General features: G+C 40.9%; 1 protein-coding gene and 1 long non-coding RNA gene across 3 annotated transcripts in view; one reads left to right on the top strand and one right to left on the bottom strand.

Moving 5' to 3' along the window:
• Nucleotides 1-19,768, top strand: part of SDHAF4 (succinate dehydrogenase complex assembly factor 4) — a 23,509-nt gene extending 3,741 nt beyond the window's left edge. The window contains exons 3-4 of one of the 2 annotated variants that reach the window (XM_071741606.1): nucleotides 1,743-1,867; nucleotides 17,945-19,768. In XM_071741606.1, coding sequence (XP_071597707.1) covers nucleotides 1,743-1,852 — 110 coding nt within the window. In that variant the 3' untranslated portion in view covers nucleotides 1,853-1,867; nucleotides 17,945-19,768. Of the gene's footprint in view, nucleotides 1-1,742; nucleotides 1,998-17,944 lie in introns of those variants that run through there. The other variant, XM_071741605.1, reaches the window with a different exon arrangement.
• On the bottom strand, nucleotides 16,521-27,771 carry LOC139795089 (uncharacterized). The gene is made up of 3 exons (XR_011725380.1): nucleotides 27,288-27,771; nucleotides 25,274-25,426; nucleotides 16,521-17,756 (listed from the first exon to the last, which is right to left on the bottom strand). It is a non-coding gene; the product is annotated as an uncharacterized lncRNA (long non-coding RNA).

The raw sequence follows: 27,771 nt of genomic DNA, 5'->3' as shown, positions 1-27,771 counted from the left end.
CCTAGTAATGATAACTGGTGTTTTATCTATTTCAAGGTCCCTAGGAAAAGCTTTTTTTAATACATCAGTAGAATACTAGGAATATCCAGATGACAGAATGACTGAAAAATTATAGCAACATCTCCAAAATGTTTTCAAGTGATTTCAGATTGTGACTCACTTGAGAACTGACTCACATTTGGATTTACTCTGTAAGCTATTTAATCCTTGTCCTTTTATTCCCAAGAAAATTAATGCCATCACTGCTTCACTTAAAGCAAATGCATGATTATTATATTTACTTTTTTTTTTCTTTCTGCTTAGGTGTTCTATGTTTAGAGCAAGACTTAAGGTTTCTTTTGGCCAGCCATACCTGTATATTTGCCACATATAACACCATCAATAGTTTGTTAGAATGGTGACTACTTATTTTGTCCTTAGTGGTTATTAGGAAAATCAGAGTTTAAGCTGGCTGTTGGAATTCCTACTGCTGAAGAGCAGTCATGGAGAAATCCACTGTCAGCACATCAGTACTGCTTGGATGTTGGGACATCTACAAAGAAATCATAGATGCATTTGCAGTGCATGTACAGCCAGAGGTGCTCAAATACTGGCATTTCCAATCATGGTTTGGATAAATTTTTAAACAGGCATCCCAGTCCATTCTGTATTGCCTGTGCCTACATGAGTCTCTCCCTCCCATCACTGTCCTTTTTCTCTGCTCTGGGATTTCTGTTGTTGTCATTTCTCATTTTCAACCCTGCTCCTCCTTACTTGTGTTGCCCACCAGGGCTGACTTGGGGATATGAGGGAGGGAGCCCTGAGTTTTGTGTATCTGTGGGGGGCATGGGAGAATCAGTGTGGCAGGGGGATGTGAATGACCTTCAGGGAGCCTGGAAGTCTAGTGCAGGTTGAGAAGGCACTCAGCCTGGGCTGATGCTGTGCAAAGAGTCCTCTGTAGCTTGGTGATGCCTAGTGGAATGGCCATTATGCAGCAACTCTTACAGGGGGCCCTGAGTAAGGGAGCCATGAGCAGGATAAGAATGTTGATTGTGAGGTGCAGAAAGCTCCAAGGTGTTCAAGAAGGTGGCATAAGCCAGTAGGGTGCTGGGAACAGAAGCAGCACTGTTCATGTGGAAGCTTAGCATGTCACTAAGCAGAGAGTCCCTATCACACCTCACTACTAAGAGTACCCCTTCTGAAAGGGCATCACAATCACTTAGTGAACTTAGGTTGGTAAAAAGCCTAATTTTAGCTATTTAGGTGTTTGTAGTACCTCCTGTGACTGCGGTATCTACTCTGGTGTTAATATCAACTGTCTTGGTGAGCACACATGGTGATTTAAATACCAGAATAATAGAATTTTGACTAAAAATCAAGCTAAAACAAAAACCTAAGTGCCTAAAATTAGAGACCTAAACAAACACAGAAGGTGACCTCCTGGTTTTAGATGTACTAAACATATGTACAGCATACCTCAATGACCCAAGTTCTCACTATGAATTTATGAGAAACTGGTGCTTTAGTGCCCTTGGACATGGCACTGCTTCTTTCTTAGCATAACTGAATATGATCTCACACATATTGATGACTCTGAAATTAATGTTGCATGACTTGGAAATTTTTAACTCGGGTGCCTTTAAAAACAAACAAAAAAAATTTTGTATTTTAAAATGAAACTAACAGGCAAACATTACCAATGGTGACATCTTTATATTTGACAACATTATATGCATTTTCATGAACTTTCTCTATCATTTTAGAATTCCCTGATGGAATCAATCCTGTTACAAAAGAGAGGGGTGGACCTAAAGGCCCTGAACCTACACGCTTTGGAGACTGGGAGAGAAAAGGACGTTGTATAGATTTTTAGTGTATAAATGTGTCTGTAAGTATTTCTTGTTGAAAAATGTACAGAAAAATCTCAGCTGGATTTGTTGTGAAGCTTCTTATTTCAATCACACTTGTGATGAATTTTCTGAGAGATACTATGTAAATAAACATGATGTTGCAACTCAGTTTTTGAAGCTATTATTTGCTCACTGTGTACTCGATTTTGATTGCTATCTACACTGTAAAAGTATAAATGCAAGTATAGTGATGTGAAATTGGTAGTCAGGATCTTAGTGAGAGGTATGAGCTTTGAGTTCCTTATGTAGTAACTTTACAGTGCTGAAAAAGCTTTGCAGTTCATGAACCCAGATACTGTTCACCAAAAGAACAGCCTCCTCCCTCATCAGTACTTAGCTGATGTTTGCATTCAGTACAGAGCTTCGTTAGTAAAAGCCCCCTTGATCAAGAAACATCTTCCTTGTCTCTGGCAGAGTGGTTTGGAATTTCTTTCCTGTTTGTGCAGAGGGGATGGAAACTCCCATTTTATCTCATATGAGACTGACAGGGGAAATGGCATGATGGAAATGGAGGCTTGGCTCTGAAAGGGTCAGTTTATGATTGTAAGTGGTGTAGAGGTGCTCTGTATGCAGGTTTACAACACTGTTCTTTATAACCCAGCTTATTACATGCTATTTGCATTATGGTTTCCTTGATAAATGGAGAAGTGTTTGAAAATTGGCTAAATGCTGCTTGGGGAAAAATAACATTAGTCCCCTTTGATCATAAAGTATCATAAAGTAATTTCATTAGCTGCTCTAATATTGCAAGTCTTCTAAGTTATTTGGCATTTAATTCAGTGTCTTGCAATCAGACTGAGCTCAGTTCTTCACTCAAGAATTTATCTAGTTAAAAATCCTGTAGTAGAATGCAAATCTACCACTTGTGTGGGTACTTACTAATAAGAATAATCTGTCATTATTAAAATGTGTGAACATACACTCTATTTATTGCTGTGCAAGCTCTTCTTGATAGCCTAAACAAATTGATCTTCTCTAGTTTTCTACTGTATATGTTTTCTTCATCCCTTTTTGTTATTGCTGATTTTTCAACCTCTTTACACACACTGACAAATTCAGAATTCCTATTAGCTGCTTTTGCCACAGCACCACAGTTTGATTAAAACTGCTTAACAGTTGCTTGGAGAGCCCAGAATAGTCCCATTTTATGGCCTACACTGCTTTTCCCTTCACAAATTTTTGCCTTTTGCTATGCCAAAGCAAGTTGTCGGGTTGGCCTCATCATTTCTGTTGTTCTGCATTGCTCTGTGCAAGAATGTGTGGCTTTGCAAACCAGCTTTGCCTTATGCATGATTCTTATTAGAGCATCAAAATGTATTAGTATGATCATAAATCTCTGTACACCCTCCCTAAGACCCACCCCACTTGTAGCCAGTGGGGAAGCTCCTCTTTGAAACCTGCAGGTTTGTGTCCCCAGTGTGCATTTCACACAGCAGTATCCTTGTTGTGAGTTTAGACAGTTGCCTCACTGCCATGACACCCTACCAAATCTTCCTTCAGTTAGCGTCATCAACCAGGTACCTCACTGAAGAGCAAAATAAGGTTTACTAAAGCCTGTTTTTCATAAAATATGTTAATTTGTGGTAATTATACTTTGAACTTTTAATCTTCTGTAAGTTTAAATTCTGCAGCATGGTTGGGTATTGGAAAATTGTTTTTTTATTTATACCTGATTCATTCCAGTTGCCCTTCTGTAGAGCAACAGCTGTTTTCCCAAAATCCATTGAAATTTTCAGTTACCTAAAGATATGCTGGGTCAGCTATCTTTATATATATCTTTAATATATGTTTATTAAAATACTTTTTTCTAATAATGCTTTGCCTTCTCAGTTGCTAGTGGGTTGGAAGGTTGGAAGGTATCAGACAATACGCTGCCTTTTCCAATAGGAAGCAGAAATTTTAATAGAAAACTTTGCCTTTCCTGCATTGTTATTAATATGCATAACATCTTAATTAGGCAGTACCACAGTTATTTTATATTTGCATTTAAAATCTCATTTTCTTCGTCCATGGATTGTTGCATGAGTCTGTTATCTTACTGACTTTTAACCCCCCCAGCACATTCTCCATGAATGCTTACCTATGTGTTCAATGTCTGACAAAGAACCTTCCCAGATATTCTGAGGATATAAAGTCATTACCACCCAATATAAGGCGATTAAATTAATGAGTTTGCAAGGGCAAATAACTGATTAAAGTATCAGTGAGGTATTGCACCCTGCTGTAGAGTCTAGACCTCAGAGACTGTTGTATTTCAGATAATGCATTATTGCAGCTTTGTAACTGCAAGCAGTTGAAAAATACCAAATTTTCCATCAGGAATGGATTGGTTCTCAATTCTAATTGCCACCTTCAGTGTAGGCTGCAGCTCCAGTTCTCCCTGGCTGCAGAACTGACCCTCTCTTGCCAGCTTATGAAAATCCACTTTTCTGTGGTTTTCTTTATGTCTCAGTTAGTGACTTCCAGTCTCCCCCTGCTTTGTGATGAAGGGGTTCACCTGAATGCTCTCCAGGCCCCCGCAGGTCTGTCTCCATGCAGGTGTTTTCATGCAGGTGACAGCTGTCCCTGTGGGACAGGCTCTTGCTAACTGATGTAAATAGCTGTCAAGGAGTAGATGCTGAGGAAATAGAGAGAATACCACCTCCGTCTTAGGGAGCTTTAGGCCTTCTCTACCACCTCCCAGAGAAGTGACAGGAACCAAAAAGTATTAGCTTAATTTGAATCATAGAATGTCAGGTTGGAAGGGACCTCAAGGATCATCTGCTCCAGCCCTTCTAAAATTATTGTTTATACACTTTGTCTCAGCATCCCGTGAGCTGACATTAATTTGGTGAGGGAATGTGTCAGTAACAGATAAGGAACTGAACATTTGGGCAAAATAACATCTAACAGCCAAAGGATGAATGCCAAGGGAGGCCTTTCTGTGTCCTCTGGCAATCTGGCTTTTACCAAAAGAGGAGTCCTGGGCTCCGGTAATAAAATTAGTCCAAATACCCTGTGGTGCTGCAGAATCCCTTGTGCAATCTGTCAAAACCAGTCATGGTTTGAATGCAACAACCAGTCCAGTTATATTGTAGGGCATAAAGAATAATTTCTGGTTGGTTTTCTTGCTGTGTCTGCAGGTAGGAAAGCAGCAGTTCAGCACTTTGTAAGTGCAGTCATCCTGCTCTTTCCATATTCATACTGGATTCGCTGGGATACACCATTAGGGTAAAGCAAAGGCTTGTGGCATTACCCACTGGATTAGCTACGGGTATATTTTTATCATAAATACTGATTGAAGCTATTTTTGTAGCTCTTCTTGTTAGTGTAATGCTTTAAAGCAGCAGGAGTTAAATCAATTTTCTGTTAAATTTCTGGGAGAAAGAGGAAAACTGGTCTGTCTGTGTAGACAAATTCTTGTAGTACTGAGGATGCTTGCTGCTATGTTTTGTTTTCTCTGCCAAAAAACTGTGTTCCAGTAGGTTTTCCATATTAAAGTTAGATTTTATTTCTGCTAACTTGCATAGATATGCTTGGTAAATTATTAAAATTAGGAACCCTTTTTGTTTGAAGGACTAGCTCAGTAATTACTTCATTACAAACTAGATAAGGTGCACTTTAGAGTTAAAGAAAATGTTTGCTATATATTGCCTTGTTTGGAAAGTCTGTATTTCAGTCCTGATTTTACTAAGTTAAAATGCAAGGTTTATTATGTAGTTGAATCAGAGCTGTTACCCTTTATGGTAGCAGATGTTTATAGAGATGTTGTAGAATGGAGCATAGAATGTTTTTACAAAACTTCCCTATTTTTTTCAGTTTACTGCAATAAATAATCCTGAATTCCAGTGGTCTGTAGGGACACGTATGTTGCATGTCTTCTTATGACACTTATTTTGGTATTGCTATTTAAAAAAAGACTACAACACCTTGCTCTGACATGTCAGGAAAATCACAAAACTATGTATTGATTGGTGAGAAGAGGATATGGAGTTTCTGGGGGTTTTGTAATTGTCGTAAGTCACAAACATAGCATCAAGCATATCAAAGCACAGGGAAATAATTTGCCATGTATTTGTGATATTATAAAATGCAACATGAAAATATTTTTGCTTACATGGCGGTTCATCTCACACCAGCTGATATGTGCAGTCTATAGTCTCATGTCAATACACCTGTACTCCCTTGCAGACCTTTGTAAATGGTGGTAGGGGATAATTATGTGTAATATTCCCAAGGACTGCTTATGGAAAGGGAGGCACAGAAAAAATAAAATCGTAATGGTAACATAAGGCTTATGGCAGATCCTGAGAAAAGGTTTCTATTTAAAACAAATGCTGTGAAGAGTGTTTCGTGTGCATGTCTTACACTTCCTATTACTCTGTTTGCTTTCCCCATTTTCCCTTCTTGATTGACTTGATCTCCACTCGGCAGGACACAGGGAATCTTTCTATCCATCTTTTCCCCACTGAGGGCGTTACTTGTACCCCTTTTTTTTTCCCAGCCATTGATTTTCACAGAGCTTGCAAGAACTTAATTATCTTAGAAACTCTTCTCTCCTTGACTTCTTTTCAGATAGGCTGAGCCAATCACTGACTTTTGAAGCAGTGCAGATATTTGTTTCCCACCCTTTGGAAACAAGCTCATGAATAACTTTGACCATCTATGTTTTCTCCAGAGATATTCAGCATGTCTGCAGTTTTCTACTGTGACAATGGGTTTTATTGTTTTTCCCCTCAAAGAACATCAAAAATCCCAATTAAAGCTTACAGCAGTAAGAAGGACTTTGACGTGCATTTTCCAGACATTAAGTCTCCCAGTCAGCTCTAGTCTTGAGCCTGCAAAAAATCATGTATTTTAATATTGACATTTTTAGGATGAGAGTATTAAAAGAAGCTCTTTAAGTTCTTACTTCACAAGTTAATGTATAATAAAGCTGACATACCGGGCCATCAAAACACAGTTGTAATTTTCAAATGCTGGTCCCTAACAAAATCAGGTGAGCTATGAAGGGAACTGGTGGTCAGGGTGATTCTAGAAGCCACATACTAAACTATTATTACACTGGTACTCTCTTGTAATCAGCTGCTTTAAAATTAGGTGACTTATCTGGCCATCTGTGCTAGAGATACCTCTAAAAAGTAGTTCATCTTAGTAGGGGGAGATGAATTCTTCATTACAGATGGTGACCAGGGGGAAGTTTTAAGTGTGTCCTCTCCATCTACTTTAAAGTCTGCCTAAAATAGCTGTCCTAAGTGAGATACCACTGGAGAAATGAAGATGAATGCATCAGCGTTGTGGTGGTGACAGCAGAGAAGCCAGGGTGCTGGTGAATATGGAGTGTGAACTACTTGCTGCCTTCCCAGAGGGAAGATCGCAATGAGGAAACAGGACCTGCAGAACCTTTGCTGCCTGTGCCCTTTCCAAATGCTGCTGGCAGGTAATGAGACATTGAAGGCCAGCTCTTAGGCACCTTTGTAAAAGGGAGTTTGCTTCCCTAAAAATGATTGGAAGAAGGCTGAAGCTTTAGATTCCTTCTGCCTATCCATCTCCACAATAAATGCCTAAATCATCATATAGACAAAAGGGTAACACTGATTATATTTATACCTGGGTGACAGCAAGTATCTCAGACCTAGGAGCTTGAGGGTTTGTTCCTTTCCTAAAAGGGAAAGGATGAAATATGTCAAACTAACCACACAGCTGTCTTCATCTGATGTGCTACTGTAAGAGAGGGAGCCAGTATCAAGATTGTCTGACTCAAGAAAAAGTATGTTTGCTCATCAAACCTTCAGTTGGTGTGACTTCCTCATGAGAGTCTAAAGAAGAAAGGATGTTGTGTTTACAGTTGCCATTTGAAAGCTGGGAAAAATTTTACCATCTCCAGGGAAGATTCTGCTTTTAGCCTGTTTTTTTTCTCCCAGGGTTTTCACTTGCAAGTTCTATAGTGTGTATGTGAGATCTTTAGACAGTTTCTTTTGCAGATGTTTGTCTTGAGCTAGGACTGTAGTGTAAGTATAGGTAACTGTTTGGTCTAGCAGGCATATTGCTTCATCTTCCCCATATATATATATATATATATATATATATATATATATATATTATGTATCTCCCTTCCTTTAAGCCATTTCTTGATCTGTACCTTTAGCTCACAGAATCACACAGAACCACAGAATCATTCTGCTTGGAAAAGATATTTGAGATTATAGAGTCCAATCATTAACCTAACTGTGGAGTGCTAAATTAAACTATATTCCTAATCACTACATCTACATGTCTCTTAAATACCTCCAGTGAAGGTGAGTACACCACCTCCCTGGGCAGCCTGTTCCAGTGTTTAATTACCCTTTCAGTTAATAAGTTCCTTCTAATACTCAACCTAAGACTCCCCTGGCACAAGTTCAAGTTGTTTGCTCTCATCCTATCACTTGTTACCTGGGAGAAGAGACCAACTCCTGCCTCACTACAACCTCATTTCAGGTAGTTGCAGGGAGTCATAAGGTCTCCCCTGAGCTTCCTTTTCTCCAAGCTAAACCCCAGTTCCCTCAGCCAGGTCCTGGTAAGACTTGCTCTCTGGACCTATCAGCAGTTTTGTTGCCCTTCTCTGGACTCACTCCAGCATCTCAGTGTCCTTCTTGTAGTAGGGGGCCCCACTCTGAATACACAAGGTGCAGCCACATCAGTGCTGAGTACTGAGGGGACAGTCACATCCCGAGTCTTGTAGGCCACAGTATTTCTGAGCCAAGCCAGGAACCATTGGCCTTCCTGGCCATCTGCTCCTTTAGAGTAGTAAGAGAATACTTCACAAAAATTGATCACAAATTGCAGGTGTATCTCCCTCTCTCTCCTTTCTCTGAAGGAAATCTTTATATAAGCTGTGTTTTGTGTGTGAAGATGTTGTTGACAGTCAAATAAAAAGATAATCCCCATGGAGTTGAACTCCTCCATCCCTTAACTGTGTGACTGTCACATTCAGGTTCATTATTCTAGTAAAATGTAGCTCTTCTGGGAAGTCAAGGATGCAAAGAGGGAGAAGGAGATACCTCCAACAACTAATACAGGTCTCCCTGAGTGTTTAAAAATAAAGCCAAGCTCATTTTAAGGCCTCATTTAGTTGAGCATTGTTGAAGGTGGCTTAGCTGTTAGTTGTGTTACTGTACATTTTCAGAGCATGTGGCTGTATTTCTGTCTGTCTAATACTGGCATTCAGGTGCATTGGGACTGTTGAAAAAAGTGACTGAAATGTTTTTACAGGTTGATGGCTTTGCTGGCACAGACAAGCTCAGTGTGAAGGTATTGTGGGTCTGACTGGCAATTACAGTGTTGGCCCACCTGTGAATGACTGTGGGTAGAAATATCTCTCAGTTGGCACAGAGCTTTGGTTAAATGGGCTTCCCAGGACACAGTGACATCATCAGTGATGCATATGCCTGCTGTGTATGATGTCAGCTCTTACTTTCTCACTTGTGCACTGATGCAGTTGCTTGGAATAGTGCAAGGTTGATCTCCAAGCCAGGCAGTTGCCTTCTGCTCCTCTATGTCACCTCCATTTTGAAGATAAGCTGGGATTTATTCCTCCTTGGGAACAGAGATCTCAAAGAAGCCTCTGTACTTGCTGCTGTTTCAGATGTGCTGCTTCCTCCTACCCCCTCACTCAGGAAGACCTCTGATGGGAGAGCACCTGTCAGGCAGGGGCTGAATCACACACTGAGCAGGTGTTGGAGGGCATGCAAATGTGCATTTGGGCAGCTGATGACCAGATGGTCCTTCCTCTAAAACCATTTGCAGTAAAGTGTGGATAGCACCAGCAGTGTCACAGATGCCTGCTGTGTGCCACAAACCCTGTATGAAGAGAAAAAGTGGAATAATCTAAGCAGGATTCACACAATTTTGGTGCTTTGCAGGAAGCTAGAAAGCCCAACAGTGCAGGGATGGAAGAGGAGAAAAAGTATTTAATTTCTCCATATTATTAAAAATAAGGGAGGGGGAATGAGATGACTGGAGCATTATGGTAATATGCTGTGTTGCTGCACCTGACTGAGATAGCCCTCTGCATGTGTATTACTAACCAGTTGTTACATATTGCAATTTTTTTTTTCTTAAAATTCCTCATTTTGTCAGTTCCCTGGCCCATAGCCACATATACTTTGGGGATGAAAAAAGGAAATAATTTTTTGATTGTTGCCATCAGTGGCAGCTTGCTTGTGCCTGCATAAACAGGCACCCAAGCAGGGATGGGTGGATACCCCAGAGGGGATCCCAACCATTCCCCAGGGGAATGTTGTGGGAGCACCTCTGCTGCCTGCCCCCTGTGCAGTGCAAAGCTCTACATCACTTGCAGCAGTGATGAATCTTTGCCAGCAGATCATAGAGTCATAGAATAGAATTGGCTGGGTTGGAAGGGACCTCAGAGATCATCAAGTCCAACCCTTGATCCACTACCACTGCAGTTACCAGCCCATGGCACTGAGTGCCACATCCAGTCTCTTTTTAAATATCTCCAGGGACGGAGAATCCACCCCTTCCCTGGGCAGCCCATTCCAATGTCTGATCTCTCAGTAAAGAAATTCTTTCTAATGTCCAACCTAAACCTCCCCCGGCACAACTTGAGACCATGCCCTCTTGTCTTGCTGAGGCTTACCTGGGAAAAGAGACCAACCCCCACCTGGCTACACCCTCCTTTCAGGGAGTTGTAGAGAGTGATGAGGTCTCCTCTGAGCCTCCTCTTCTCCAGGCTGAACAGCCCCAGCTCCCTCAGCCTCTCCTCATAGGATCTGTGCTTGAGTCCCTTCACCAGCCTGGTTGCCCTAGATGCTGGCTGCAGGCATGGAGGGAGGGGAGGCAGCAGGAGGCTTCCCCACATGAACTGGCATCAGATCTGGGCAAGGGCTGGACTCTTGAGTCCCAGCAAACAGGTTTGTTTCTGGAGTCTTTCCTTCCATTCCTGAATGGCAAAGACTCTGTATCATAGAGTCATAGAATAGTTGGTGTTGGAAGGGAACTTTAAAGGTCATCTAGTCCAACCCCCCCTTAAGAGAGCAGGGACATCTTCAACTACATCAAATTGCTGATGGCTGGAAAAGAAATGGTAAGACAGGGAATGAGATGGTGAGTTTTGGGCTGCCTGATCTGTAGGAAATTCTCGTCCAACCTAATTTGGGAATAGCAGCCCAAATTTGACTTTGTAGTTCCCAGAACCCTGTCCAACTGCTGTACTTCAACAGCCAGGTGCGTATTCATAAAACTTCAGATGTGCTCTGGATTTTGAACTGTTCCTGGATACTGCTTTCCTAAGCCTATGTTGTTGGGTTTTGGTTTTCCTTTGTTTGGGGGAGGGGAGGGGGTGTTGTTTTGGTTTGGTATTGTTAGTTTTGTTTTAATTTTAAGCTGCCTTATCAGAGCTAGTTTTAGCATGAATAGGCTGCTTTGTTAGATTTGAGGGAAAAAAGTGTGGATTTTGTAGGGATTCTGGGAAGGGCTTGGTGCACTGGTCATTGATGCCTTGGTAATTTGTTGACACATTGGCAGACAGGGGTTTATTTTTGCTCAGGACATGAGCAGTAGAATGCACTACAGTGCATCACGGGTGACACACATCAAGAACAAGTTCTGTGGCAAGACAGTCAGCTTAGTTTCCTGTGAACAGTTAAGAAACTTATGACTTTGCTAGCATGTCACTAGAAGTCACAGCCCCCCTCATGCATCCTCTACACTGCATCCACTCCCAAATTCAACATCATTTCCTATCACCCCTCTCCTGGTACTTTCAGCTCTTCCCTCACTCCTTGGCTGTGGGCTGGACAAACCAAATCAGCTGCAGAATGCATGAGTGACTGTGCTTTCCCACCATCCCATGTAGATGCAGGATAGCTACAGCCCTGCTAAGCAGCATCCCAGCATTGTTCTCTCTGGGGGCAAATAGACTCTGTAGGCTGCTGAGCCCAGGTTGTCTTCTGAATTACCAAAATGCTCTCTCAGCCACCATCTGGGTAGTAGGCTGGACACCCAGCATTTCCTGCACAGTACCTGCCATGGGTTCTCCTCTCTGGTCTTCTTTGGAAAGACAAACTGTATATGTTGTTCCTTTCCAGTGGAGGAAGTTATTTCAATAACAGCCTCCCACACAGAGCTGAAACTGAAAATTGTTACCATTTCTAGAACATGAATATCTACATGCATTTTTATTCATGTATATATATGTGAATTTACACCTAATATAGAAATGTTTCCAGATTTCATCCCAGTGTGGGAGATTGGCTTGCCATGAAACCATTTCATAATGCATCAAAACTTGATATATAACAATTATAATGAAATATTTAATGTAGTAAAGCTACAGCTAAGAGTGTTTCTTCTGGAGTCTGCTTGGTTTATAAATATTTTATATTATTTTGAAAATTAAATAAGCTACAGGCAGATCAAGACTGGTGTAAAAAGCAAATACTAATGTCTCAAGTCCACTACTGAGAAGGTTTAACAAATGCATTTTTGTGGTCATGAAAGAAGAATCCTGACTGGACACATTAAACTGTAAAAGAGCTGTAACTGTACCCAAGATCCAGCTAGGCCAGTACCTTTCATCTGACAGAAGTATCACCAAGTGCTGTGGTAGAACCCGTGGGACAACAGGGAAACTATTTTCTATTTCTGTCTTCCATTATCTAACTGTGGTCTTTCAGTTTCACTTTCAAACATAAGCAGTTTTCCAGTACAGTTGACCTGTATGCACTGTGTTTCCCAAGCAGGCCTAGGTCTTGTACACAAAACTAGTTGTCAGGAGGTAGAACTGATGTACAAATGTATAAATTAGCTTTGGGAACAATTGATCAGCTTTTCCTTTGGAATTGCTTATTACAGTTGATTTTTTAATGCTCTGATTAGTCAAGAGGACTTGCAGGGTTTCCTAAGTGGAAAAAGACTGTCAATGAAAAGATAAATATCATTAAAGAAAGTAATGGAGAGAATAAATTTAAGATACTAGAGACCTGATCAACTAACATTTCTTCTGAGTTTAATGTATGTGAGACTGAATCTAAAGTGAATAAAGATAGTTTTTTCCTCATTGCACATATTCAGCTGAAGCCAAAAGAATGCATGCATGTTGTGCATTTCTCATTTGTAGTAGCATCATTATGATTTTAGGGCAATGGGAGAATAAAGTCTGAAATGCTGCCACATGCAGTTGCATTTCTCAATGGGGAAATGTATCGGTCTTTTACTTAGTTCTGTTTCCAAAATTTACACTTTTGTCTGTTCATACAGTGTTCCATCCCATTCACATGTTATTTTCATGAGTTTTACTCTCACCTGAAATTCTGATATGAACAGCATCTCATTTCCATTATCCATATCCTGCCCTCTAATTGCATGTGTCAAAAAAGGAGGGTAGAGGACTATGTCTGTCTTGGTTTCCCACCAGGAATTCAGTTTGCTGTATCCCTGAGGTTAAAAAAATAATAATGCCTGGCCAGTTATAGTCCATATTACTTTTCTTATCCAGCTGAGATCTGTACAGCTTCTTCTTGTGGTATTTACTCTTCTACTTGTAGGCTGTATTCTGTTCTGCAATCATCACAGAACTGCCACAAAATGCTTCCTGTGCATCATCAGTAAGCAATGTGAAGAATTTGGAAAATGTGTAGAGCTTAATACTCTGTAATCAATGTTCTCTCTGATTATGGTCTCAGCAGTGCTCAGACAGCTGTGTCATATAAACTAAACCACGTTAGCCATGGCTGAAGTGTACTTAAGAGCAAGAAAAGCAAGGAAGAGCACAAGAGCAATGAAGATTGTATTTGTGAATTAATTTCTTGTAACTGGCTGATGGTGGGGAATACCACTAGCTGCACGAAGTAAGGAATTAAGGTCTGAGGAGAACAACAATTAAAAAATTCTTTGGAAATATAACTGTACCCATGCCCCTTACATAATTCTTGAGTAAGAGTCAATTCAAATGAGATAAATTCACATATTTACCCCTCTAAAGAAATGCACAGGTATTAATACACTTGGATGTCAGTTGGAGATATTTTTGAAGGCCAAGAAGCGTGGATACAGCGTGGAGCCTGAGAAAGTGACAGAGCAAAGACTAAATGTTGGGGTCCCACTGTGCTCCCCAGCCTGTGACACTGTTGCTGTGGCTGCTAAGTTAACGCGTGTCGACCTCCCTCTCTTGAAGAAAGGGAGCAGAAGAATTTTGGAGCAATTTTTGGTCTAAGCTGTTGCAATAAGAAGGGATTATTGTCATTGCACGTGCAAGACAATACAAGCAAAAATACATGGAGAGAATCCGTGATGAACACAAGCATCTTGGCCAGGACAACATGTAACATCAATAGTTTGCACAGCTGGAGATACCTGAACAAATTCTGAGGTAACTGTTCAGCCAGGTGAGGGGAAACTTTCTTTCTGAGGGAAAAATTCTGTCTCAGATTCCCCTGCAGTCAGCATCTGTGGCCTGTCTCACAGAGCACAGGGGCACACAGAGAAAGCTACGTAACTGGGCTCTGCCAAAGTGCACAGGAGGAGAAAGACAGAGGAGAAGACTGATGTAAAAATGCTGTCCTCAGGCAAGTGACCTCTTGGAAATATCAGCTAACCCCCTGATTTTAGCACACTAAACCACGTGTGTCACATCCAGACTGTTTAAGCTGTGTGGATGCTTTGTCAGTTCTGTGTGTCTTCCTAAAAACAAGTATCTCTGTGTGTGACCATAATAAAAGTACTTCTCAGAAGCTGCAGTCTTGGTGCTTGTGCAAACACTTTAGGCTGTTTTAACTACTTTAAAGTGGTTCTTTTCTGAAACACTCCAACATTTTTCCTCATTTTTTTTACGCTACAATATTTCTTCTTTTTGTTTCAGGATTTTATTAACATTAAAATGAGTTTAGTTGAAGGACGAGAAATCCCATTTCTTAATTTTTGCTTTTCTAATAACAGCCAATTTTTTTTTCATAGTGTTTAAGCTAAAAATACAATTTAAATAGTGCATTTATGGAAGTTGTTTATCTTTGAAAATTTAAAGGAAAAGAGTAGGGCTCCTTGTATCAATCATCCACTAACAACAAAGCTTTAAATTCTACCAACTATGTACATTTAATCTGGTAACTTTTTAAATGTCCTTCAGCCACATTTTGTATTAATAATAATAATAATTAAAAAAACTTTACAAAATACTGTTCCCCATTTTTAGTTTACTAAAAAGGGGCTTTTAAATACCAGAAAATACAGCTCTTTGGTTCTGACCATACAAAAGATAGTAGCTTTAGGACCAAACCAGAAGGTTGTACGTACACATACATAAGCCCCTCAGCTAAAGCAAGGCGTGTAGCACACCCAGTGTATGAAAGCCCAACTGGTACCCAACCCACTGGACACCTCTCCACTGCAAGCCAGCTCTGCAGGCACTGCACTCTTCACCCAGGTTTTCTGAGAGGCACAAACTTCTCAAACTTCATGAACTGTTGGCTGCACAGTGGCTTTAGTGGTAGCTCCGGGCCCTGCAGCCTCCTCCCAGACATCTACCTCAGAGCACTGGGGACTCATGGTGCCTTTTGCTGTAGGTTCCCTGCCTGATCTGGTCAAACTGTCCATCAATCATCAGGCAGTAGCAGCATTTTTCTGTCAACTGCTGTTGCTAATACTGATGGCTCTAGTTGTATTTCTCACAGACAAAGTGATCTGGAAATAGGCATCAGGATGTTTTCTGATGTCCCCAAACTGGTTGTGAATTAGGTAAATTAAGAGTGCTCATCTTCAGTTTAAGGGAATGGGAATCTAAGACACATGGGGTATTTTTGTCTCAGAGAGAAATGAGATCAGAATTGGGAAAACCTGCTTACCTTCCAGTTCCACTCCCCTGATGCATATTCTTGGGAGCTATGATTCCAGGATGAGTCATGCCAGAAACTCCTGTATCTGAGACAGCTTGATGCTGTGAAGGGTCAGCAAAGTGAGATACCAGCTCTCATGTGCAGGAAAGCAAGTGTTTCCTTGAACCTCAATATCCATGCCATCTTCTAAAAATAAATACAAAGCAGACAGGTATTGCAGACAGCACAACTGAGCACAAGGCAAATGCCTTCACCTTAATTCAAGCTCCTGGGATGCAGGACTTGGTAACAAAATGTTCTTTAGCAGGACTTCACCTCTGTACATCTGATACCACTTTAAAAGGAAGGCAGTACATTATCTTCATCTTAGAGACAGGGAAACTCAACCCTTGGAGAAGGAATGACTTGGACAAAAGCAGACCTGCATCTGCCTGTACTGGAATAGAGCCAGTTCTTCCAGACAAAAATGCTATCTGACTACAACCACCAGACACATCACAGGAAAGTACAAGAAAACCCACGTTACATGTGTTGACAAATCTGTTTACAATATTGCGCAGCACAGAAGCGGGGTTGATGCAACTGGCAAGTTAAATCTTCAGTTCAAAAAAATAGCCATGGGAAATTATTTTTTCTTTCCTTTTATGTGGTAAATGTCACAGAAAACACCCTGAAATTAGAAGAGCCACTTCAAGAGCTTAGTTAATCAGAAATCATGTCTAAGAAAGCAGCCACTCGAAGGACATGAAACCTCGCCTTTAACTGTAGAAATGCAAAGAGAAAGTCCCAGAGAAGGAACTCCTCTACATGGAGAAATCTCAAAGGTAGTGAGATGCAGCTGAAACCAGAGGAAGCTGTGACTTGCTTGGAGTGTTTTGACTTACAGGGCACTTCAGAATCATCAGGGAGACAGAAAAACACCCTGATGATCTTGAGAAATTTCATGGAAAACAGCTCCAAACTCAACATGAAACAAAATAGTTATTAACACCCAAGGCTCATCAATCTAAAAAAATGTCCTCTCCCATTGAAATAGCAGAGGAAGACACCTGTCCAACAAACTTGTGCATCAGATGCAACTTTATTACACTTTTAATTTTTTTATTTTATTTTGCATTTTTCCATTGTTTAAAAGTCATACTATTACCAAGTCTCCCCTGAGTGAGCCGAAGGGACTCAGCAGCACATCTTAGCACTTAGATCAGGATTTGTACTGCATGGTGTGTCAAAAGGATGACACTTTACATAACTGCATGACTATCAGAATTGAAGAACTGTTGTAGTTAGATTAGATCTAAGATGTATTAGAACTGTAAATTTAATTTCATTTACATCACATAAAAGCACATGACCATTTTATTTTCATTTTAACAACTGCTAATTTGCTTGTTAAGAGCCTTCTGCTAAGGCTGACCACTTGTACTTAATGATAAAAAGAACAGCAAATGTGTTATCTGACATTAAAGAGTTGTCATGGACATGAATTCTCTACATGTGGATATTAAGGACAACTCCAATCTGATTGTGTGATAGTGAGAATACACAGAGATAATGGCTGACCTTGGGTGTGTCATTTAAACAAGGTTTAGAGATGATCTCACATCATCAGAGTTTTAAGGACAGCATTGCTCATTACAAATTATCCTTTAGAGAGCAAGTAATTGTATGTCCTGCCCAGCTCTAGCCTATTATTAAATCAGCTGTGTTAACACAGCAACATTTAACTAAGTCTAAATTATCCTGACTCAAGAAGTACTGAAATGTTACATCAGACACCTTATTTCAATAATCTGCATGGTTCAGGTAATTCCTGCAATGAGTTGAATTAAGAAAGGCCCCCTTTTGCACAACATCCAAGAACATAAAGCAGGGTCTGGCAATGTACTAAAGCTATTAGTATGCAGTTGTTACATCATGACTTAAAAGTTTTCCTTCCCCTGCAATATGAAATGTACATAGCACTTCATATAATAGGCTCTGACCAGCACTTTCTGAGGAACAGCAATGGTCAGGTCTACTGCTCCATGCACTTACTCTGTCTTCACAGAATCAGGTACTGAAATTAAAAAAAAAAAAAAAGAAAAAGAAAAAGAGCAGTCAGTGCTTGTTAAATAATGATCCTATTTAGCAGATTCAAAAGATAAGGTACAGTGACACTTAAATTTTTTCTTAGCCTAGCATCTCTCTGCTTTATTTTTTACTTATTATTTTATAGTACTTGGTAACATTATTCTTGTTTTTCAGGAAACAAATCCCTCTCCTAAAGACTTGCAGTGCATACTAGAACTCTACATGGGAGTAAAGCCTGAAAGTAGACCATCTTTCTGCACTTCAAAGGCCCCAGAATAATCTGGCAGACAAGTGACACTAAAGAACACAAAATGAAGATGCTGAAGGAACAAATGCATTATGGAAAGCAGATCTTGATCTTGCTTCAAGCAAATGGACATTGTGTAGATAGTTTTTAGAAATGAGACTTAGGACTTGTCTTGGAGTCAAGATCTTAACAGTCTACTTTATTACTACAAACTGTCTTGAAGTCTGCCCTGTGACTTTTAAATGATGAGTCTTTTTCCTTTTCTCTCTGTAACTTCTGCACCTGTTATGAAACTGGAGTTCTTGTTTATAGAATAGAATTATCTGGGTTGGAAGGGACCTTAAAGATCATCTAGTTCTGAACCCCCAGTATGGGCAGGGACACCCCCCTCTAGACCTGGTTGCTCAAAGCCCCATCAGCCTGTCCTTGAACACTGCCAAGGAGGGGGCAGCCACAACTTCTCTGTGTCTCACCACCCCCATAGTGAAGAATTTCTTCATAATATGCAAGTTAAATCTCCCCTCTTCCAGTTTAATGCCATTACACCTTGTCCTGTCACTACATGCCCTTTCAAAAAGTCCCTCCCCAGCTTTCCTGTAGCACCCTGGAAGGTGCTCTAAGATCTCCCCAGAGCCTTCTCTTCTCCAGGCTGAACAACCCCAACTCTCTCAGCCTGAACAACCCCAACTCTCTCAGCCTGTCTCCACAGCGGAGCTATTACAGCCCTCTCACCATCTTTGTGGCCCTCCTCTGGACTTTCTCCAACAGGTCCATGCCTTTCTTACATTGGAGCCTCCAGAGCTGGACGCAGTACTCACCAGAGGGGAGTAAAAGGGAAGAATCACCTCCCTTGACCTGCTGGCCACACTTCTTTTTATGCAGCTCAAGATACAGTTGGTTTCCTGGGCTGCAGGCACACATTGAGAGCTCAGGTTGAGCTTGTCTTCAACCAACACCCCCAAGTCCTTTAGCTCTGCACTGCTCACAATCTTTTCAGCTCTTAGCCTGTATTTGTGTTTGGGATTGTTCTGACCCAGGTGCAGGCACTTGGCCTTATTGAACTTCATGAGGTTGGCATGGGCCCATTGCTCAAGCCTGTCAAGGTCCCTCTGCATGGCCTCCTTTCCACACCACACAGATTGGTGACATCACCAAACTTACTGAGGGTGCACTCAGTTCCACCATCCAGGTCACTGACAAATATGCTTAACAGCACTGGTCCCAGTACTAGCTCCTGAGGAAAGCCACTCGTCACTGGTCTCCATTTGGACATGGAGGCCCTGACCACTACTCAGAGTGCAACCATCCACCCAATTCTTTATCCACCGAGTGGCCCATCCATCAAATCCATGTCCCTCCAGTTTACAGACCAGGATTCCATGCAGGACATCATCACATGCTTTGCACAAGTCCAAGTAGATGACATCAGTTGCTCTTCCCTTATCCACTGATGCTGTGACCCCATTATAAAAAAAACACAAAATTTTTCAGGCACGATTTGCCTATGGTGAAGCCATGTTGGTTACCATCAACCACCTCTTTGTTTTTCATGCACCTTAGCAGAGCTTTCAGGAGGATCTGCTCCATGACCTTGCCAGGCACAGAAGTGAGACTGACTGGCCTGTGTTTTCCTAGGACTTTCCTTTTCCCTTTTTGAAAATGGGAGTTATGTTTCCCCCTTTCCCTTTGTTCTATAACCTTCTCCTTTCAACTCCTAAATAAAAAGATAATTTCATATTCAGTAAATTAAACACATGACTTTCAATGTATGTCTTGGAACAGTACTCTTTTCTTCAAGAAAAATAAATACTGTTTCCAGATGAAACATCAGAATGAAATAAACACAGAAACAATATGTCTTTGGGGAGTAAGAAAACACTCCAGGGCTGATTATATTTGCCAGAACGTTGAACACGGACTCATCAGATTGATTAAGTCTGTCATAAGAGCAAATCATTAAGCCATAAAAGAGAAAATTCAATATACTTTCTAGAGATAGAAGTCTATTTCTAAACAATCAAAATAATATTGCTTTTAGAAAATCCCTGTTGCTTTACTGTACCAGTATTTTGAGCAGGACTTTGATGTCAAAGATGCTGTTGTAATAAAAGCACAGACATTGCAATGTCAATCCTTCTTTTTGACATGCCTATCTGGGCTTGTGTCAGTAAAGACAAACATGCCAGGTAAGGCATACCCAGTGCCATACAGCTCAACAAGGAAAGGAATCAGCTAAGGAAAGCAAACAAAGCTGAGAAAACAGCAAAGGAACAAACCCCATTCTGTATGTGCTTAGGAATATGGTCTAGCTCTGAACTCAGTAGAGCAGGGTAATTGTTAGACTCAATCCTTAAGATCTTTTCCAGCTAGAAGGTTTCTGTGATTCTGTCCAGGGAGAAAAACTCTCGGGGGTTTCCACAAAACTTCCCTATTCAGTAGAAACCTGATCTGATCTGATCTTATGTAGAGGGAATTCCAGAGTCAGCCTAAAGTAAAAAACTTGAAGCAAGATATTAAGCTGGAGGGAATCCTGGGCAGTCAGATGCCTGTCCATAGAGATCCTGTTCTCTTGCACACACTATGCAGGGTCATGCAGCTCTTAAACAGCTGTAAATTCTTGGAGTCCCAGCTCATGTTTCTCATGTTCTCCTGACTTCACACTTCCTGTACCATGTAACTGTAAGTTTTGTACACAAAACAAGGAAAACATCACAGCTTTCATCACTGATTTCATGCTTTGAGAGGCAGCCACCCAGAAGGCTTTTTTTAGCTGTTAGATAAAGCCACTGCCCTGTGAACACATCCAGGTATATTTCTCCTCAAGCAATTAATGACAGAAGGGCTGAGGGAAGTGATCAGTTTTTTCTTTTTTTACAGAAAATCACTTTTCTCATTTCTTGAGTATCCAGTGGCTGAGGAGAAACATGTTTTCCTGCAGATATGAGCTCAGTTTGTGAGTTCTATGGACATTATTTATTGATAAAGACTCACAGTTCACTAAAAGTACCCAGCTTTTGAAGTAGAAATTATTCTTCTTCAGCATCTCTGGGTTTCAGAAAAATGCAGTATGATTTGCTATGACCCCACCCCCTCATTCTCCTTCAGTATGAAGTTTTCATGAAGAGAAAAAATAAAATGAAAGTATCTAAAATGTTTCTTCGCAACACTTCCTCTTGTCTGAGGAATATTCTTCTAAGACATAAACAGAGACCTGCAGGAACACTGCAGACTTTAAAACAGGCAAGATCTAACATTCAGTTATTGATTTCTTCTCATCAAAAGGGGTACTGAAAAGATATATACTGATTTATTTATGCAAGTATTTAAACAGTATTACAGAAAAAAAAGAGGACTTTTACAGAAAAAACATCTCAAAAGCTATGTATATATAGATTATCTTTTCTCTGCAAAAGCCTGAAGCTTGCATTTCATGAACTACTCTTTAACCTATACTCTGCAAGCTCGTGGCTTCACTGTGGTGAAAAAAATGGGCTACATGAATCACAGTTCCTATTGTTGAGGACCTAAAATTAAGAGTTATTCTCTGGTAAGCCAAGATCAAAAACTGTCCCAAATTTAGTGTCTGTCCTCTAGCTTACCCACTCAACTAGATAATTTTAAGCTTCAAAGACCACTTTTTGCACAGTAGCACATGAATTAGTAATAACAATGGGGCTCAGCTGTCCCACTTTGTATTTTCATATTTCTCCCTATTCTCCCTATTTCAAATTTATGATTTTGCAACTGATTTTACATCTGATTATTGCTCTTCTTCTTGGCTAGATATCAAGGACTACTCATACCTAAGGCTGATATTCTTATCCTCAAAGCCTGAGTGAGCCAAATGCATGACTCACAAAGTTCCATCTAACAGTCTTTCTGTTGAGAAAGCCCAATCTTAGAACGAGATAAATTGAAATTAAAAGACTCAGGCTGAAACATACACATAGCCTTAAATAGCTGAAAATACGCCGTGAGCTTGGAAAGTGCAAAACATTTAATTTTTAAGATCTCTTCCATGATACTTTGGGAACCATATGGAGCTTCCTTTTCCTTATATTCTACACCTACACTACCCTACATAAGAATCCACATTAGAATATAGTGTTTAGTGGCCAAATACATGCAGTAGTTTAAAACATAATTGTATATATGCATGTTAGGTCTACAGGATGGTATTTCTTTTCTGAGCTTATGCAATTATGACTGGCAGCAAAGCTCACTGAAATGTATTTAGTAATTTCCATCCATCTCTAAATTAAAGAGTCACCTCCCAGGTACTCATTTGCATTTACAATTACAATGCAGATTTCCTAGTAAATATAAAGAAAACAAGATTGTTGGTGGTATGTCCTCATGTGCTGGGATGTCACTAGATGATGCCACTTCATAAAAGATGGAGATCTTTCTAATTTTTACAATTTTTGGAAGTGTAAGCACACCATGATTTTTCAATTTCCATGTATTTTAAATACTCAGCACCTGTAGAAATCAGACTGCATTCTCTGGGATGTCAAGATTTCCTCTAAAACCAGGTGGTGAGTCTCTTCACAGAGATAAAGGAAGAACCAAGAAACTGGAAGAAAAACTCATACCACTCCTGGGGCAAGCCCACAATTGTCAAAGATCAGACTTCCAGTTGCAGTGACCCTGCAAGGCTCAAGTCAGACATTTAATACTCATTTTGGGGATGATGAGATATAATTCTGTTAGTCCTATGTACATAGTATTTTCAACTCTGATTTAGGCAGCCTTGTACCTAACAACTTTGCATCACATAAGGATTCTTTTTATAGTACCAAGACGTTCTGTCCTGTATAAGTTTTGTAAAGCATATATTAATGTAAGCACTATGTTCAAATGTAGATATACTTTGATATATGAACATTTAAAAGGGTTATCAAAAGAGAATTAAAATTGAGCTTTGAAAATTAACTCTAAACTTTTTCATTTTGGAAGGCTGTGGCTTGTGGAGCTTTTTTTGTAGAAATATTTCATTTTTAGCACTTTGTTGAGTTTGTTGTGGGACTGTATTTTCCTTTTTAAGGAAAGAAGAAAAATACGAAGAAAACCTTGGAACAGTTGTAAATTTCCTTATACAAACATTATTTCATGTCATGTGAAGTTACTGTGGCTTCTTCTCTTCTTTTTGGTTTGAAGATACAAGAATTAGAGCTGGGTAGGAATTTTCCTACACAAGGTACATTGCTATAAAATTTTCATAAATTGAAAACAGCACTGAGAATTCATCTCTTAAATGTCTCAGATATTTACACTTAGGTGTGAGATGGTCACCCCCTCTTAGCCTTTATATATAGTCAATGAGGAGACACAAATGATCTTGAAAGTGATTCACCTCCTTTTGAGACAGGCTCCTCCAGATGGTAATTCAGCTCACCCCAGTCAGATAACTGTCTGAGAAGGAGACAAACAACCTTCAGGCATGTCTGCTTCTCTCCACTGGCTACCCAGGGTAGCCAGGGTGACTGGCTCATAGCTTAAGCCTTACTTTCATCTGTGATAGAAATTTCATCTCAAGTGTTTGCTGAAACAGAGTGGTTAAGGTTAACTTCTCAGGGTCTGCTGTTCTCTGCCAGCCAAGGACTGCTGGTGCTGCTGTTATTACCTGACCAACACAGTCTGCCCAGACTCTGCAGCCTGGGGAGCCAACTTTGAAGAGCTCAGTTTTGGAAACATTATTGAAATGTTAATTTCCCACAAAGTTGTGTTTTTTTGTTGTGTATGTATTTGCTGTTTTCTAAAGAGCATGAAAACATTTGGCGCACGAAGAATTCTTAGGAACCAGAAATTCTCAAGCTCTGTGACTCGAACTGCAACCCCATTTATTTCTGGACTTTAATATTTGAGGATGAGGCATTAGAAAAACACAGATATTTTAACACCTGGTTTCAATCCAGTTAATAACTGCACCTGATGCATTCTCCCCCATTAAGTTAAATTTATGCTAATACTGTCCTGATTAGCAAATACTATTTAAAGCTGGTTTATGGGAAGTTTTTTGAAAATGGTAGCCATCTAGATTTGCAGAATTTCAGCTATCAGTTTACAAGACAACATGAACTTCCCAAGTTAACTTTAAGCATCCCTAGAAAACAGTGGAATAGCCTACAGGATGACAAGTACTGACAGCTAGAGAGAGGTCTTTTTCATGCTGGGGAAATCTGTGCTTTTGTTGGACAAATCACATCTCTAGCATTGAAAATGGCAGAACTCCAGTATTTAATTTACTTTACAGAAAATTCAGTTAGCCACATGACACTTGCTCTATTCTGGAGGCCCTGAAGCACACGAGTATGTACTTAATTCCAAACCTGGGCTGTATAGGCTGTGCTCTGCAGGGCTTAATGAAAGGTGAAGGGAAGGGCGCCAAGCTGACAGGCTCAGCATGACAGTTGAGTATCTTCTCTTTCTGAAGGAGATTTAGGTGGCAACATCTCTGTCCTCTGCACTGTATTTCACTGTATGGTGTGGGCAGACCTTAACTAATTCTATAAATCATACTGTACTCTGAAAGACAACCTTTCTTCTTTCCCCCTCCAAAAAAAAACTGCTTCAGGCAATAACTTCCCATCTACAACTCTGCTTCTCTTTAGGATCTAGAAGAAAAAAAATATAAAGCAGCAGAGGTGCCAAAGGGATACATTTTTGTCTTCCTTGAATTCATTTGAGCTCTCAGGGAAATACCTAATAATGCATTTGCAGCATGATGTTTTCAAAGCACTGCCTATTAAAATATTAATAACCTATAACCTCAGCCCCGTAGTGCAGTAGGTGATTTCAAATTTCTACTGTTTTACAGAAGCAGGAATAAACACTTTGAAGGAAAGGATCATTGTTGGAGCTGAACAAAAAAAGCTCTGAATTGTTGAGCACATCTTCATGCTCAACAGAAGAGAATATCCCAGATCAGTCTACCCAAACACAGACCAAGAAAATAACCAATCAGAACAGCAAGGACCAAAGCACACACAAAAAAATACACTTTTTTTAAGCACAGGACCTGGACCAATAGGCACCTTCCATGGTAAGTATTACAATATTAATTTTAGAATGAAAGAATGGATTAATATTAAATTCAGCCATTTGCTTAAAGCTATTTGATACCTTCTCGCAATATGGCAGAGAGGTTCAGATTGTATGTAACATACAGGTCAAGTCCATCACAACATACAAAAGCATCTATTTTCTGCTAAAATGGTAGTGCTGCTTTGATACAGAACACAGGAAGATCTTACCTTGCACATGAGAAGCAAGTTATTTTCTCTCTTTCTCAGGGATTCCCTACACACAGCTGTTGCCTTTCTGAAAAGCATTCTGTTCCTTAGAGCCCTGGGATGATGGTGAGGAATAGAGGCATTCGCTGCCCTTCTAGCTGGAGCTGATTTTTTCTACAAAAGATACAATCATTACACTTTAGGCACTTTAAGCTAAAAAAGGAAAACAATTGTGTGCTTTTAGATAAAGTATTCAGCTAGAGGTCAGTCCTGCTTCATGTCATATTTAAGCAGTCAGGACTATTCCACTCTAATAATTGAGTCCCTAACAAAAATATGGCTAATATCAGGCTACATTAAAATTTGTTTTACAATCTTTATGGTGCAGTAAGTCTTTTTTCCTCAAGTAGCAGGTGACAGGGAAAGAGGAAACAGCCTCAAGTTGTGCCAGGGGAGGTTTAGATGGCATATTAGGAAAAAAATCTTCACTGAAAGGGTTGTCAAGCATTGGAACAAGCTGCCGGGGAAGTGGCTGAGTCACTATCCCTGGAGGTATTTACAAGACACACAGATATGTCACTTAAGAACATACTTTAGTTATGGACTTGGCAGTGTAAGGTTAACAGTTGGACTTGATGATCTTCAAAGTATTTTCCAACCTAAATAATTCAACACTTCTGTGAATCTAAGTCTTTGTATTCTGGCACTGTGGTAAAGCAGCTGGAGCTCAATTTTGTTGTGCCATTCTGTGATCTTAGTTTTAACCCTTAATGACTGCCTCCAAGTAGTGTGCTAAACCATCTCTTGGAATTCTGCATCAACACTATGTTCTTATTTTGCAGCTTCATATTCAATAACTAACTCACTGGCCAGGACACTCTCCCAACCTATGGGCAGACTTTAACTCCCTACTTTATTTGAGGGAGGTCTGAGCACATTATCCCACGTTAAGTGCTGGTAAAACTACTAATTAACTTGATGTGCAGTATTATCAGTTCTTTGTGTTGTAACTCTTCCAGATGTAGGGGTAATTATTTAACCATTGGATCTCAGAAAAAGAAAGATACAGACCATGATTCAATAAGTTAATGTCTGAGAGAGAAAAAAACTGAATTTCCATCTGCCTCACTTAAGCATTTTATAGGCTATATATAGGCTTCAGCTCTTTCCAGAAGGGTTCAATTAGAGAGGAAAAAAAATAAAGCAAGCTAGCAGTGAGATGACAAAAAAGGATGTAACTGATGTACTGGCTCAAGAGTACTCAGTGAAGGGACCTAATAAAAAAGGAGAAAGAAAAGACTGAAAAGAGACCCAATGCTTAACACGGGAGAAAGTGTAGATGTGCACAGCCTTGGCTACAAAAATCCAGCACAGGGTTCTAAAGGTACATTGGGTCCAATTCACTGAGCAGGCTGGGATGCAGCACTGCCTTCTTCAGTGCCTCACACCACCTCAGAGGGAGTGAAAAAGCACACCATTCTCCTCATTGTAAGGTCCCTGCTACCCACAATGTTTTTTTACGGACAGAAACACATACTTTTGGAGGGCAAATTAATCACAGAATCGACCTTAAAGATCATCTCATTCCAACCCCCTTACATGGGCCAGGGACACCTTCGACTAGACCAGGTTGCTCTAAGTCCCATCCAACCTGGCCTTGAAAACTTCCAGGGAGGGGGCAGCCACAGCTTCTCTGGGCAGCCTGTTCCAGCGTCTCACCACCCTCACAGTCAAGAATTTCTTCCTAATATCTAATATACCCTCTCCCATTTTGAAACCACCCCCCCTTGTCCTATCACTACATGCCCTTGCAAAAAGTCCCTCCCCAGCTTTCCTGTAGTCCCACAGAGCTTTCTCTTCTCCTGGCTGAAGAACCCCAGCTCTCTCAGCCGTCTTCATAGAAATTAATGCCACAGTAGAGTCCTTTTAATCAAGAAGCTCAACAGCTTCTCTTCTCCCAGACACCGGCCTGCAAAGAGATGCCTGCCCCAAAGCCACACAGTGCCACCGGCACTAGTGGTTCACTCGGCCTTACATTTCGTTGCATCTACCATCCACGGGCTGCCAGCTGGAGAGGGACAAGCGACCACACACCCCTTTGTGTAAGGGTACAGCAATCGCTTTACGCGGCGGAAGGTGGAGATCCACCTTGACACAGCTGAACCGCCGAGTCTGAGACAACCGCACTGAGGGCTGGGGCGCTACCGCATCGGGACAGGCGCCATGTCGTGGGGAGCCTGACCTACACGGGGCTTCCCGCCTGGGCGGCGCTGAGGGGAAAGCCGCGGGCGGGGCGGGTTTCAGGTGAGCCCCGGAGCTGCGAGAAGGGACCCAGACACCCGAACCGCTGCGCGGCACAGGGACTGAACGACGCGGGGAGACTTCCCCGCTGCTCCGGGGCTCCCGGCCGCACGACCAGCGCTGCCCGGGCCGTCCGACCCCGCCGCCCGCCTCACAGCGCAGCCCCGGGCGGCACCGCGGGGCGCGATCTCCCTGAGGCTGCCCCGGGGCGGCCCCGC

Source organism: Heliangelus exortis, chromosome 3 (genome assembly GCF_036169615.1).
Source record: "Heliangelus exortis chromosome 3, bHelExo1.hap1, whole genome shotgun sequence".
Taxonomy (NCBI): Eukaryota; Metazoa; Chordata; class Aves; order Apodiformes; family Trochilidae; genus Heliangelus; species Heliangelus exortis.
The sequence above is the reverse complement of the archived record's forward strand: the minus strand, read 5'-3'. Positions and strand labels throughout refer to the sequence as shown.